The sequence below is a fragment of the Puma concolor genome, chromosome A1 (assembly GCF_028749965.1).
Source record: "Puma concolor isolate L17-30 chromosome A1, mPumCon1.1.hap2, whole genome shotgun sequence".
Lineage (NCBI taxonomy): Eukaryota > Metazoa > Chordata > Mammalia > Carnivora > Felidae > Puma > Puma concolor.
This window is the reverse complement of record NC_141667.1, coordinates 103,633,396-103,646,551: the sequence shown is the minus strand read 5'-3', so window position 1 is coordinate 103,646,551 and position 13,156 is coordinate 103,633,396. Positions and strand designations below refer to the sequence as shown.

At 39.4% G+C, this 13,156-nt stretch overlaps 1 protein-coding gene across 3 annotated transcripts in view; it reads right to left on the bottom strand.

Moving 5' to 3' along the window:
* MRPS27 (mitochondrial ribosomal protein S27) overlaps positions 1-13,156 on the bottom strand; it is a 94,454-nt gene that overhangs the window by 23,249 nt on the left and 58,049 nt on the right. For all 3 annotated transcript variants that reach the window (XM_025924430.2, XM_086699301.1, XM_086699305.1), the window contains one exon: positions 2,854-2,968. In XM_025924430.2, the coding sequence (XP_025780215.1) occupies positions 2,854-2,968 (115 nt within the window). The remainder of the gene's footprint in view (positions 1-2,853; positions 2,969-13,156) is intronic.

Genomic DNA, 13,156 nt, shown 5'->3' with positions numbered 1-13,156 from the left:
TATGTCACTTAGCATAATGACCTTAAAGCTCGTTCATGTGGTCACAAATGGCAAGATCTCCTTCATTCTGATGGCTGAATAATATTCCACTGCATAGATATACACCACATTTTCTTTATCCATTCATCTGTCATTGGACAGATGAACTTCTATGTTCATCTATTGGACAGTCAACTTCTATGGTTGACTATTGTGAATAATGCTGCAATGAATATGGGGGAGTAGGTATCTCTCTGAGATCCTATTTTCATTTCCTTTGGGTATATACCCAGAAGTGGGATTGTTGGATCATATGGTAGTTCTTTTTTAAATTTCTTGAGGAATCTCCACACCATCTCCCATAGTGGCTGCACCCAGTGCACATTCCCACCAACAGTAAATAAGGGTTCTCTTTTTGCCACACCCACACCAGCACTTGGTATATCTTGTCTCTTAGACTGTTTTTTAAAGACCTTAGAAATATGCTAACAAAATATTACTAACTGAACTTCTGTTCATGAGCAGTAAAATATTCGAGAATCCAGATTTCCCAAAATGTGGATCCTTTAGCATCTGCCTAAGAATTTTCTAGGAGTGCTTTAAACAATGCAGATTTCTAAGCCTCAGACTTACAGAATTAGAATCTCTGGGAACAGGGCAAAGAAACCAGAAGTTTTAGTGAGCTTTCTATGTGATTTTCATGCACAATCAAGTGTGATTACTAATGATCTAGATTGTGGTTATATATTTATTTGTTTTAAATTCTTGCTTGAGGAGGATTAATTACCATCTTCCACCCTGCCCCATTCTTCCTCCACCAACTACCAGAAGTACCTGAGGAAAATTTTCAAATTATACACACCCCCTAGGGGAGTCTAATAGTCCTAACCCCCCAGTTGTGAATCACTGCTGAATTGAGTCACTGTTACAGTAGGCTGTATGGGATGCCTCAGATATGTTGAAATGAAAAAATGGTTTAGAAGCCATTGTTTTAAAGGCTGGAGCTCGTGGGAAGTTTCTCTATTTCTCAAAGCAGTCATCCAATTCAGCACTAGTCCTTAGGGGGCATGGCAAAACCAAAATATTTTAGAATGATAAATCATTAAAGCTAGAAGGAGCCTTAGATATCAATCGGTCGGTGATTCTCAACCCTGGCTTCAAATGAGAATCAACTTGGGAGCTTTAAATGGATACCAATGAGGGATGAATAGGCAGCGCACAAAGGATTTTAAGGGCAGTGAAACTATATGATACTACGTGACACTATAAATATATACATATCATTATACATTTGTCCCAACCCACAGAATGTACAATACCAAGAGTGAGCCCTAATGTAAACTGTGGACTCTGGGTGATTATGATGTGCCAATACAGCTTCATCAATTGTAAAAGATGGATCACTCTGATAGGGGATGTTGATAATGGGGGAAGCTGTGCATGTGTGGGCAGGGAGCATACAGGAAATCTCTGTATCTTCTGCTCAATTTTGCTGTGAACCTAAAGCTGCTCTAAAAAATAAAGTCTATTAAAAAAAATTTTAAGATATTAAGAAAAAAAAAAAGTTAAAGTCTGTGCTCCAGAAAGATTAGTTAGATTAGAATCTTGGGGGTGGTGAAAAGCATCTCTAATTTTTAAAAGTGTCTTGTGTGATTCTAATGGACAGCCAGGGTTGAAGATCACCGGTTTAGTACAATTCACTTGACTCCGAGTTGAAAACACTAAGACCTAGACAGATAAAATTATGTGCCTGAACTTATGGGCACTTGGTGGAACTTATGAGGTTACAGCCTGGCTCTTCTGACTCCTTGTCTAGTGTTCTTTCCACGAAAAGACTAGAGCAACAGAAAATGAGATAAACTTTTCTGCATTTCTATACCCTTCTTGTTTTGTTTTCACAGACACCTTCTGTGAGTATAATCTGTGTCATTAAACTCTGAACTGATAAGAATAGGATTTGATTCATTCCTTCCTCTGGGCCTAACAGATTTATCAGCAAACCTGTTTATCTGCATTATTAAATGATAAGCTTCCTGAGGGCAAGGATAGGATACTGCTCATTTTTACAGACAATGCCATACCCAGTGTCTCACATACAAACTGTCTGCAATGCACATTAAGTTGCATTGGGTCCAAGTCATGGGACCAAAAGCTACCAAAACCAAAACTTTTATACCCTTTTGAGTTCTAACATACAAGCCCAGTGACACTAAAGAGGTAATATATTTTCACAGAAATACTGTTAAAATCTTTTTATGGTCAAACTAGAGTTATACCTTGAGACTCACAAAAATAACATTGAAATATTTTGCTTATTTTATACTTCAATTCATACTATAAAGGTTAAGACTCAACCCTTGATGGAATGTAATGTTCAGAAAAACCCTAACCATAGGGGACTCTGGGGCTCGAGGAGAGGAGTCAGGGAATTTAGAAGAAAGACATGTTTTGAGTAGCCTAGGAATACTTGTCTTTTAAAAATTGTGTAAGATAGGCTGAATATTCTGGAGATCATATTCCAGCAAAGTGGTCATGTCTATTTCCCTAAAAATCACCAAAGGGAACTGGGCAAGAAATCCACGTCTTAGGGATCAAGAATGAAATGACCATCAGTGCCAAGTTCTTTTGACTCAACTTCCTTTTGCTTTTACCTGTCCATTTCCAAGTCACTAGGTGTGGAGAAGCACAGGCTATGGGAATTTTTATATTTAATTGTTGATAATTTCTATTCAGTTCCATTCTAAAAAGGATATCTGAGAGCAAATAAATATCAAAAGCTATTTCTTTTTCTTGTCCTATTCTTTGCTGTACTATATAGTAGGTGTATCATCTAAACTGAGGAAAAGAAGGTACAAATACCAGGAAACCACTCACCTTATTTACAAGAGTATATAAGGCTTTGTCTTGTGCACCGTATTTTAAACACTGCCTAATCCAGGTGTGGATAGTCCAGTCTCTCAGGTACCAACAATTGGGGCTGTGTCGAAATCTAAATAAAGCATAAGAAGAGAGAAAACTGGTTGTTAACTCTGAAACATCAATGCCAAAATACATCCCTCATAAGTAGGTCCTTCCTTAGATATTTACAGATGTGCAGTCAGTGTGACCAAAAGTCATAAAAGTCAACGGTCAATAAAAACTTGAAGACAAAACTTGTTAACTATAAAGTATGAAATGGGAAAGGGGAGGTAGAATAATAATAAATAACAAATAAAAGTATTATAAAAATTGTATTCCTTATTTAATGCCTCTTGATTCAACACCTTGTTTTAAAATAGGAAATTTAGGGGCACCTGGGTGGCTCAGTCGCTTAAGCGTCCCGCTCTCAGTTTCGGCTCAGGTCCTGATATCACAGTTCATGGGACTGAACCCCACACTGGGCTCTGTTCTGACAGCATGGAGCTTGCTTGGGATTCTCTCTCTCTCTCTGCCCCTCCCCTGCTCATGTGTGTGTGTGTGCGTGTGCTCTCTCTCACAAAAAATTAACTTAAAAAAATTTAAAATAGGAGATTTGTAAAAAATGATCTGGTGAAAATGTTCTACTAACCATGGCATTATATAAATATCATTTCATTAGAAGAGAGATATGAGGCTGAAGCTGACACTTCTGAAGTTTAAAATAAAACAGGTGATGCAAAAATGAAGAAAGGAATGGCATAGCTACTCTGGAGGGGAATCAGCTTTGGGTTATACTGATATTTCTTACGGCATGTAGGAGATATTGGGATACTCTTCACTGAACCAAAAGAGAACAAAAAAGCAGAAAGGAAAACAAAACTTAACATCCAGGTCGTCCCGGATCCATACTCCCAACCCACTGCCTCCTTCAAAGCTCCATTCTAGCTCTTCAGTTTTTGCATTTCCTCTCCTCTTGCTTCCTGTAGCTCCCGACATGGTTTTAAAAAGCCTAAGCAGCCAGGTGTATGTGTCAATACTACCATACAAAAGAAGGAACTTCAAAAGGGATGCTGAGTGCTGCTCAGTGACTCAAGTTTGCACACATTGGTGACACCTGGGGTTGGAGCCACTTCTTGTCCCGGGGGCATCCCTGACACAGACTGAGGGAGAGAGGAGACAGAGCCATGAGCAGGGGTTTAAAGAGCTCCGTGGTTCCTTTTTTTGTTTATCTGCTTTGATTGGGACGCATCCTCACACTTCATATCATGTCAGAGGAAGCAAGCTCCCGTCTTTTAATTGTCCAGGAAGCACATCAATCTTTAGGCTGTACAAAAATCAAACTGTTTTCTTAAATAAAAAAGGTAAGACAAAAACTTGGAGCGAAAGGATTTTGTGTCATATATGAGTCAAGAATACAGCTAATACTAGTGTTTTTTAGAAGCTGGTTATTCAATCTGCCACCTGCTATTTCCTGCCATCTGCTATGGGGATAGTTTCCTGCTGAACAGGTTCTCTGCCAAAGTAAAAGCTGAGAAAAAGAGAGGAAGTGTGAAGTAGTATTTAATTTAGGATATTTATTAGTGCTCTGGTGAGAAATTTGGCAAAAATAAGATCTGAAGATGTTTTATGGATATGGAGTCACCCAGACCTCTCCAGACTTTTGAATATCTTACATTTTGCTGGAAGTTATTTCTCACTCTTTCTCTTTAAAAGAGAAAAAACAGAAAGAATAGATGGGGCACCTGGCTGGCTTCGTTGGGTACAGCATGCAACTCTTGATCTTGGGGTCATGAGTTCGAGCCCCAAGTTGTGGGTAGTTTACTTAAAAAAATAAAAATAAATAAATATACAGCTCTTAAAACATAAAAGCAGAAAGAGAGAAATATGCCAATTTATGTTCAGGATGAGAATGACCCAGCCAGAGAAAGACACTGTAATAGGTGCCCAAGATACTAGATCTAATGAGATGCTCTGCAGAGACATGAAACAAAATATATCTGTTAGTATTTCATGCTTTCCCTCACATTTTAAAGTCAATAGTTGAGCTACTTGAGTTCTTCCCCTCGTTACTCTGAAAAATCTGAGATTTAAAGCGTAATGGCCAGTTAAAAGTTTATTTTTCAAAGAATCGATTCAAGAGAAATACCAGGTGTACTGCCTAAATGATGGCGATGCTGCCTTGTTGGCCTGTGAGCTCCCTGGGCAAGGAGGGCCATGCCACCTTGCCCCACACTGGTTCCTCAGTGCCGGACACAACTGGTGGCCCAGAGGACATTTCCAGCAAGTAAAAAATGAGTTCAATCAACAAACGTATAAAACGCTATTATGTGCTAATTACTTTGCTAACATGTATGGCATATATGAAGAACGGTCAATTCCCTGTAATCGGCGGCATTTATAATCTCATCACAAAAACAAAGTACACAAACATAATTTAACAATAGTACAAGGTGGAACACAGTGCTAAGGAGACAAAGGGCATTGCTAGTTGCTTAGAAGTGTTTGGGGTGGTAGTGACTGTTAGGTTCAGTCCACTTTTCCTTTAAAAACAAACAAACAAACAAACAAACAAACAAACATAATTTAAAAAGCCAATTGCCTTCTTTACCCAAGATTATTTTAAACTTAAACTTCATTTTAAGATCTAATCTTCTGCCTTAGGATGGCTCCAATAACTACAAAAGTTATGACTTTTCTTTCTGATAGACTTTAAGAGCACCACGACCAATTCCAACCAAATACCCTTTTCTTTTATTCACAATCAACAGGCCGTTTTTAGGTTCTGAAGAAAACAAAGATATAGGATCTAGCTTTAGACCTTCAAAGCTCAAATTAAAATTTGTATAAACTTCTTAAAATTTGTATAAACTGCTTAAACTTCTGAGACTAACCTTCTTCATACATGGAAGAACAGAAAAGTTTTATCTTCTCAAAGGTCTCGTCTTCTCATACCTATTTCTTAGAAGCCTAGAGGGAAAGTTACTCAAGACTTCATACATCCAATATAATCATCTCAGCATAGGAACAGCCTCTGAGAGATTTGTCAACAGACTCACAGTGGTCTTTAATAAGTCCATTCTCTTCCTCATCCTGGAACAGGGCTATTTGCTATGATCTCTTCTTCTCTCTGAGGCCTAGTAATCCAGACACACACCAAGTCTATCAGATGTTCAACCAGGTGAACATATTAAATCAATTTAGAAATAAGAGGGAAACACACATTTAACACGAAATATGCTGTCCAAACTGCAATTCCTGCACTTCCCAGCCAGGCAGCATATAAACTCCTTTCTAAGCCCTCACTGGTGAATGTTATCTAGCTGTCTAAAACACAAACAACTCAAAACATTGAGAGAGTAGGGTCCATCCAACTTTGGATGGTGAGTCTGAGAAGAATGCCTCTATCAATGACGCTTCAAGCAGTTCAGACAGATAAACTCGGGCCCTTTTCAGAACTGCTGGTGGTTAATATGATAGGCAGGTTAAGTCTCTGAAATGGGTACTTGCCTCGAATGATTTTGTGGACTGCTGGACGAGCATTCTCCCTTTCAGCTAGAAGAAAGGCAAAGAGACGAGAACACAACTAACACATTGATTTCCCAATCTGCCTGCACACAGACTGGCTTTTGTTCTCGCCTGCTCTGACCACCGGCCTGGCAGATTACAGGCGGCCACTGTAGGAGTCCCCTCTGTGCCCCGTGCCATCAGCTGTTTGCTCACCTCGACAGAAGCTTTATTATTGTCCAGGCCAACAGGCTGCCAAGCTAGGCAAACCGTGTGAGTGTGGAAAACATAAACAAATGCAACCCAAACAACCTCAACAATGCTTGTGCTCATGAAGGCCAGGGACATTCTGAGTTTCCAACTTGTAAAAATATAAGTAAACTTACAACAATTCTAAGTACATGAGTATCTCCCGAGGTAAGGAAGGGCACAAGAAGGAGAAGGAGAGAATGAAGGAGTGCACTCTCAAGCTCCACTTCTAGTTCTCAGAGGTGGTGTCCCAAAGCTGAAGATACTTTTGTCCACAGTGCTAAGTAGAGTTTTCAGGCGAAGACAGAACTTGCCTAAAAAGCCAAATCATAGCCAGTCAAATAGCAGGAACTGGGAGGCTTCCTTTCCTTACACATCAGGCTATATTCAGGGCTGCTCAGGGCATTCGCCTGTACCATTGCCCATTCAAGATTAATGGCACCAGGAAGGAAGCAGAGCAGAATCACAGGATGGAAAACTGGGGGCAAAAGTCTTTGATACCTTAGAGATTTTTTTAGAGGGGAAGAGAGGTTATATCAAAGAAGTCAAGAGTGAAAAAAGCAAAACAGCAGAGACTTAGTGTGATTACAGAAAAGGCACTTTACTGTGTGAAAAAGTCACCTGGGATTTCCTATTTGTAATCAATTTCGTCATTTCATTGAAAAAAAAAAAAGTGGGAAACAGCCTTTTCTTCCGTGGGATTCATATAAAGGTTATCGTTGAAGGCAAATGTGGCAATGCTCATCAGCTTTTCCGAATAACAAGTGAAAGTGCTCCCGGCTGGGCAAGGCTAATGCACAGATGCCAGAGCCTGGAGCCCAGTGGCTGTACCATTTAGCTGCAGCACTGGCTCTTCCATATGAATGAGCAAGCTTTCCACAACGTTTATCTGATTATGAGAGCCACCATCCTTAAACACACACATGCAGTTTTCCCTCCTCCCTAGTGAATTCTGTATCCTGTGGCAACAGGCTTTGCAGATGGAAACCTGTGCCTTTGAGCTGGGCAGACATGAAGACGATTGAGGGGCCAGGGTGAAGAGAGGAAAGAAAGAATGCCAAGAAGAAAATACAGCTGGCACCAAGGCGTGTCATGTGGACTGGGAATCTTATCTGTGAAGCAAAGTGTGTAATTATTAAAAGGTTTGAGCACTTTCCTGAACTGGAACCAAAGAGTAAGAGGGTGTCGTGTGACTATTTAAACCAGAATCTGATTCAATCACTGCCACCGACTTTCTCATTCTAAATGGATAATTACGTTCTTTTGCATCCCTCTGGAAATTCTACTTTCATCAATTATTAGTTGCCCCCAAAACCATAAGTAAAATCAAATTTTGATGAGATAATTTTCTAATAACTATTATATTGTTGTCAAGTATTAAAAAAGGAGTAGAGTCTACTATAGGAACTGATAATAAAGACACAGTATTATAAATTAAATTCTCTTCTCTGCTTGAGATCCCAGAGTCTTATTTATTTATTGTTTGTTTGTTTGTTTGTTTGTTTGTTTGTTTTTGAGAGACAGAGACAGAGCACGAGTGGGGACGGAGCAGAAAGAGAGAGAGACACAGAATATGAAGCAGGCTCCAGGCTCTGAGCTGTCAGCACAGAGCCCAACGTGGGGCTCGAACCCACGAACTGTGAGATCATGACGTGAGCTGAAGTCGGCGCTTAACTGACTGAGCCACCCAGGCACCCCCCCAGAGTCTTATTCTTATACAGGAACTTCAGTTAATTTTACTTTCAGCAAACTTGTCCTAAGAGTGCACTAAGAGAAGCCCCAGGAACGAAAGTCCGTTCCAAAACGCTCTTCCCTCAGATGGGCAACCAGTGTGGGCTCAAACATTTCCAGTGAATTCATTACCTACTTTGTAAAGCAGATTGAAAAAAAGATGTTTTTTTAAAGTTCTAATTTTTTTTCTTTTAAAAGACAAGTTTACAGATATAGTGTACAAACAGTCAAATTCATACTTCTCAGTGTATAGGTCTATCAAGTTTTGGCAAGTGTGTCCAGTTGTGTGATTACCACCACAAAGATTATGAGAACAGTTCTGCCACCCCTAAAAATTCCTTAACGCTTCCTTTGCAGTCCACCTCTCTAGGGTGTGCCGGTCAGTTTAAGCAAATTTTATATAGATAACCTCCTCAGGATTCTTTCTACCCCTGGGGTGATTAATTTTATGAGAAAGAAAGCAAATAAGGTAATACAAACATACAATTTCTATCAGTTAGTTTATAATTCACATCCTGCCAATTTCCAAAAAGAATTTGAAAAAATTAAAACCCAGTTTGCATAAGACCTTCTGGTATCCTTGTTTGCCATTCTAAAAAGGGTGATAAGTAAGTGGATTTTGGTAGAGAATGACACAGGCATAGAATTTTGCAAATGTGAAGTGCTAAATAAATGCAGCATAACGACACATTTTTTGAAGTGAAGATGGATAACAGAGGGGCTTGTTAGATATCAAAGTCAAAGCCTAAATTTGTCAGACTCGGGGCTTAAAAATGTGTTTCACCTGGAAACACACCGGTATGACATATGAAAAAGTAAGAGAAATACTCAATTTTCCATGAGTCCTATCATGGAATAGGAAGAAAGCAATGATAAAGTAGGATATTATGGCCCCTGATTACTACCTCATTCTCTTCTTTCTGACCTGGCTATTGTTTTGCCAGATTGACCTTTCTCAATCCAGGACACATATTTTGTATTCATGAAGCAAGTTTTTACCAAATAGCTACGCTGTGCCAGGTAATCCATATTCTATCCCTGTGGGTCTACTTAATTTCCTTGAACTCCAGTCTTGAAGATGACATCTCTCCCTTTCTGACACAGAGGGAACACTTGAGAGAAAGAAAAACAGAGCAGGGGTGTACTGTTGTTCTTTCTCTCAAGGTATATAACATAAAGGTAAGGAGTGAGCCAGAATGAAGCGAACTGTTCTTTGTCTGAATCCTGGAACTCCCTTTTTATCAGCCTCCAAAAGGTGATGCATGTGGGTGACAGGAGAGGATTATTTGTGAGAACGGGAGGAGAAAAAAATACAGTGACTGCTGGGGTGCTTTCTTGTTTGTGACTGTCCGAAGAGCAGAAAATGGTTGTCTTTGTGGCCCACAACTGACCTGTCAGTGAAACTACACCCAGAAGCACGTGGTGGGGTTCCTCAGCCACTTTATAGCTGGACGCACAGGTTAGCTTCACACCTGAGATACAGTCACTAGAGGGCAAGGTGAGGCAAAAGGGAGGAACAGCAAGTTCTCTCAGCAAGGAACAGGAAGTTGAGAAAAACTGGATGTTGGAACCAGTCCCATATATAGAAGCACATAAAGTTGTGGGAACTGCCTTGGTTTAGGCAGAGACAATGGACATATTTTTGGTTTTCGGTAGGAAATCTATAGCAATAAATGAGCCAGTTTCAAAAAGATGCAAACATTGCCTGATGTCTTCTATAGTTTGGCTAGGAACTTCAGACAAACTTCTGCAAAAATCATGAATAATACGATGACTAAGACAGGAAAAAATCACATATATTTATTAATCACTGGTAGGCTGTACATATGAATAGTTCCAAGGAAGGGGAAAGAGAGAAACAAAATGGAGAAAAACAAAGGCAGAAAATTAAAAAAAAAAAAAAATCACAATTTCTGGAGTATTCTCGGCTTAGTAAAGTTGTCAGGATTACGTTTGCTACAAAAGAAATGAGCAGGCAAAGACACCTGGCCCAGGGATGAAGCATACCAGCAAAAAAGCAGGGAAGCATTAAGCTGATGTTGAGCTGATTTATATGTGTTTTTATATGTGAGATTACAAATTTCTTTATGGGTAGGGAAGAGAAGCTCAGCACTAATCTGGGTTTCTTAAGAGTCAGTTTTTTTTTTTTTTTTTTTTTTAATAAAGAAGAAAATTATCTCAGAGTTTTAAACATTCTGATTCTCTAATACATGGAAAAGTTGAATTCCCTGAGGATTCACTGTTTATAGCAAAAGGTAAGTTTGGATTTACTTCAGTTATGCACCCCAAGGTCACTGCTAGTTTCTATTTCTCTAACTCCACTGACTTCCCTATAAAGTTTTGGATCTCTTAAAAGTAGGGGAGAATTTTTCTATCCTCTCGTGTCCTGCCAAAGTAGGTGTTCGATGATTTGGCAATAGTGACTAGGCCTGCTCAGACTGTATAAATCCCAATAATACGTGTTGAAATTCATGACCAGTGTTTATATTTGAAACAGTAATGCAATTTCAGTTTTGAAATATCATCCTGACTATAAACAGATGAAGGAAATGCTGCCTCTTTTTGTACAAGGCAGGAGGCAATCAGAGATGGCAGAGAATGTGGAATCATGTGGTCACTCTGCAAAGCCACCTACTCCTCACTTCCTCTACCTGCTGTTTCCCTCCCATCAAAAAGATCCATGGGTTCTGCAGTGTAGTAGTTTCAGGAACAGACAAGCTGATGGAAGAGTAAAACCACAAACATGAGAAAAGAAGACCAAATACATGGATTCAAAGAACTTCCCTAACAGGTTCTAAACCAAAAAACCTAAGACTCCTCTCAAGATGGGAAGAGACTCTGAAAGTCATATAGGCCAAGTAAATTGGGGATAGGTGAAGGAAGAAACATTCCATATACAATTAGAGAATCTAATTTAGTGCTGGTAGGGACTGTGAATACCCACTGTTTACGGAACTATTTACTGAGAAGTTACTATTTTCTTTCCTTCTTCTTCCTCTTTTTTTTAATGTTTATCTTTGAGACAGAGAGAGAGAGAGACAGAGCATGAGCAGGGGAGGGGGAGGGGGAGGGGTAGAGAAAGAGAGAGGGAGACACAGAATCTGAAGCAGGCTCCAGGCTCTCAGCTGTCAGCACAGAGCCTGACACCAGGCTTGAACCCACAAACTGTCAGATCATGCCCTGAGCTGGAGTCGGATGCTTAACTGACTGAGCCATCCAGGGTCCCCGAAAACTTACTATTTTCTAAGCCCTGTACTGGGTGATGCAAAACCGCCTAGTCCAATTCCTTTATTTTATAGATGAGAAATCTTGGTGTCTAGTGAGATGAAAAGATTTAACCAAAGATAAGCATGGTTTGTAAAAGGACTTAAACTAGACTCTTCACTCTTATTATTCCACCAGTACCTCTCAGTTCTTTTATGTATAAGACATCTTTAAAAAGCATCTCTGCAGTTTGACAAAGGTCTCTAACATATTGAAATATAAATAACATCTCTTCTAAATGTAGCAGCAGAACTCAGAGAAATATACTTAAACTGTGAAATAGTTTTGGAATTAGTCAAACTAGCCGTTTGACTTTGGGAAGTCACTTGATCCTCCAGGGTTTCAATTCCTGCAACTGTAAACAGAAGAGGTAGGATTATCTGGAATTCAACTATCCACAGGGGCCAGTCAGTTAACACAAACGCATGAAGAAAGAACCATGTAACACAATAGGTGCAAAGCTGTTTGTAGTACTATCAAATACAGTAGCGACTATTTTTGAAAGCACATTAGAAAAGTATACTGGGACTGTGGACTGGACCAGATCCCCTGAAACTCCTTCCAACTCTTTAGTTTAATGACTCTGAAGAATAATAAGCCTAATCTGCTCATTAAAACATCAGTCATTTACATGTTTCTATTAAGCCAGAAAAATGGCAGTGATACAAATAAGTGAATACAGATTCAAAGATAAACAAGCAGCCATTCAGCCCAAAGCCCATTCTACTCTTTTCCACTAGCCACTAGCCTCCATTACCCTACCAGCCGAACACCAATTAACCTAGTTTGGGCAGTCAACACAGATAATTATGGGGACAGCAGAACTTGCAAAGTGGCATCTAAAATTACAAGATGAAGTGATAAAACCACTGAAGTTGAACTCAAGGTCCTGAAAGTAGATTTTAACTGGAGACCAAGTTTTGCAGGAAATAAAATTTTCAGTAAATGATCCGTCCATTAGTAAAGTATTTTCTACTCCAATGAATACTTTATTGTATTCAATTTATATCTAAGAGTCAGCCATCCAAAGTAACTTTCCTATACAACACAAATTGTTCTGTATGTTGCTATTTTCTCCTACTCCTTAAATGAATCACAGCTACGCAGTCATAATCATCCAAAGAGCTTACCATCATAACTTGCTTATTTTTGGTATCAAACCCCCTATGATCTGATTATTTCTAGAGAATAGCTGAACCCTTTAAAAAAGGGGGAGTGAAATAGGGGTGGTCATAGGGATATTAAATTATTTGCCAGTTTCTGGAACCATAAAAGGGCACAATCACTTTTTTGTAGCTAAAGAGGAAAGACATTGGAAAAGTGAGATTTGGATCTGTCAGTGCAATTGGTTTTCAGGAAGCTTTAATTTACCAGTACAACACAATACAACGTAACTCCTTATTTATAGATGAAGGTTGGAAAATTAAGGTGGCCTTTCTTTCTTTCTTGTGCTGCCACATGGTTAAAATCAGCATGACTATACCCAATAAGCAGTTCCTCTACATTTAGCTCAGGCTAGCCCCCCGCCCAC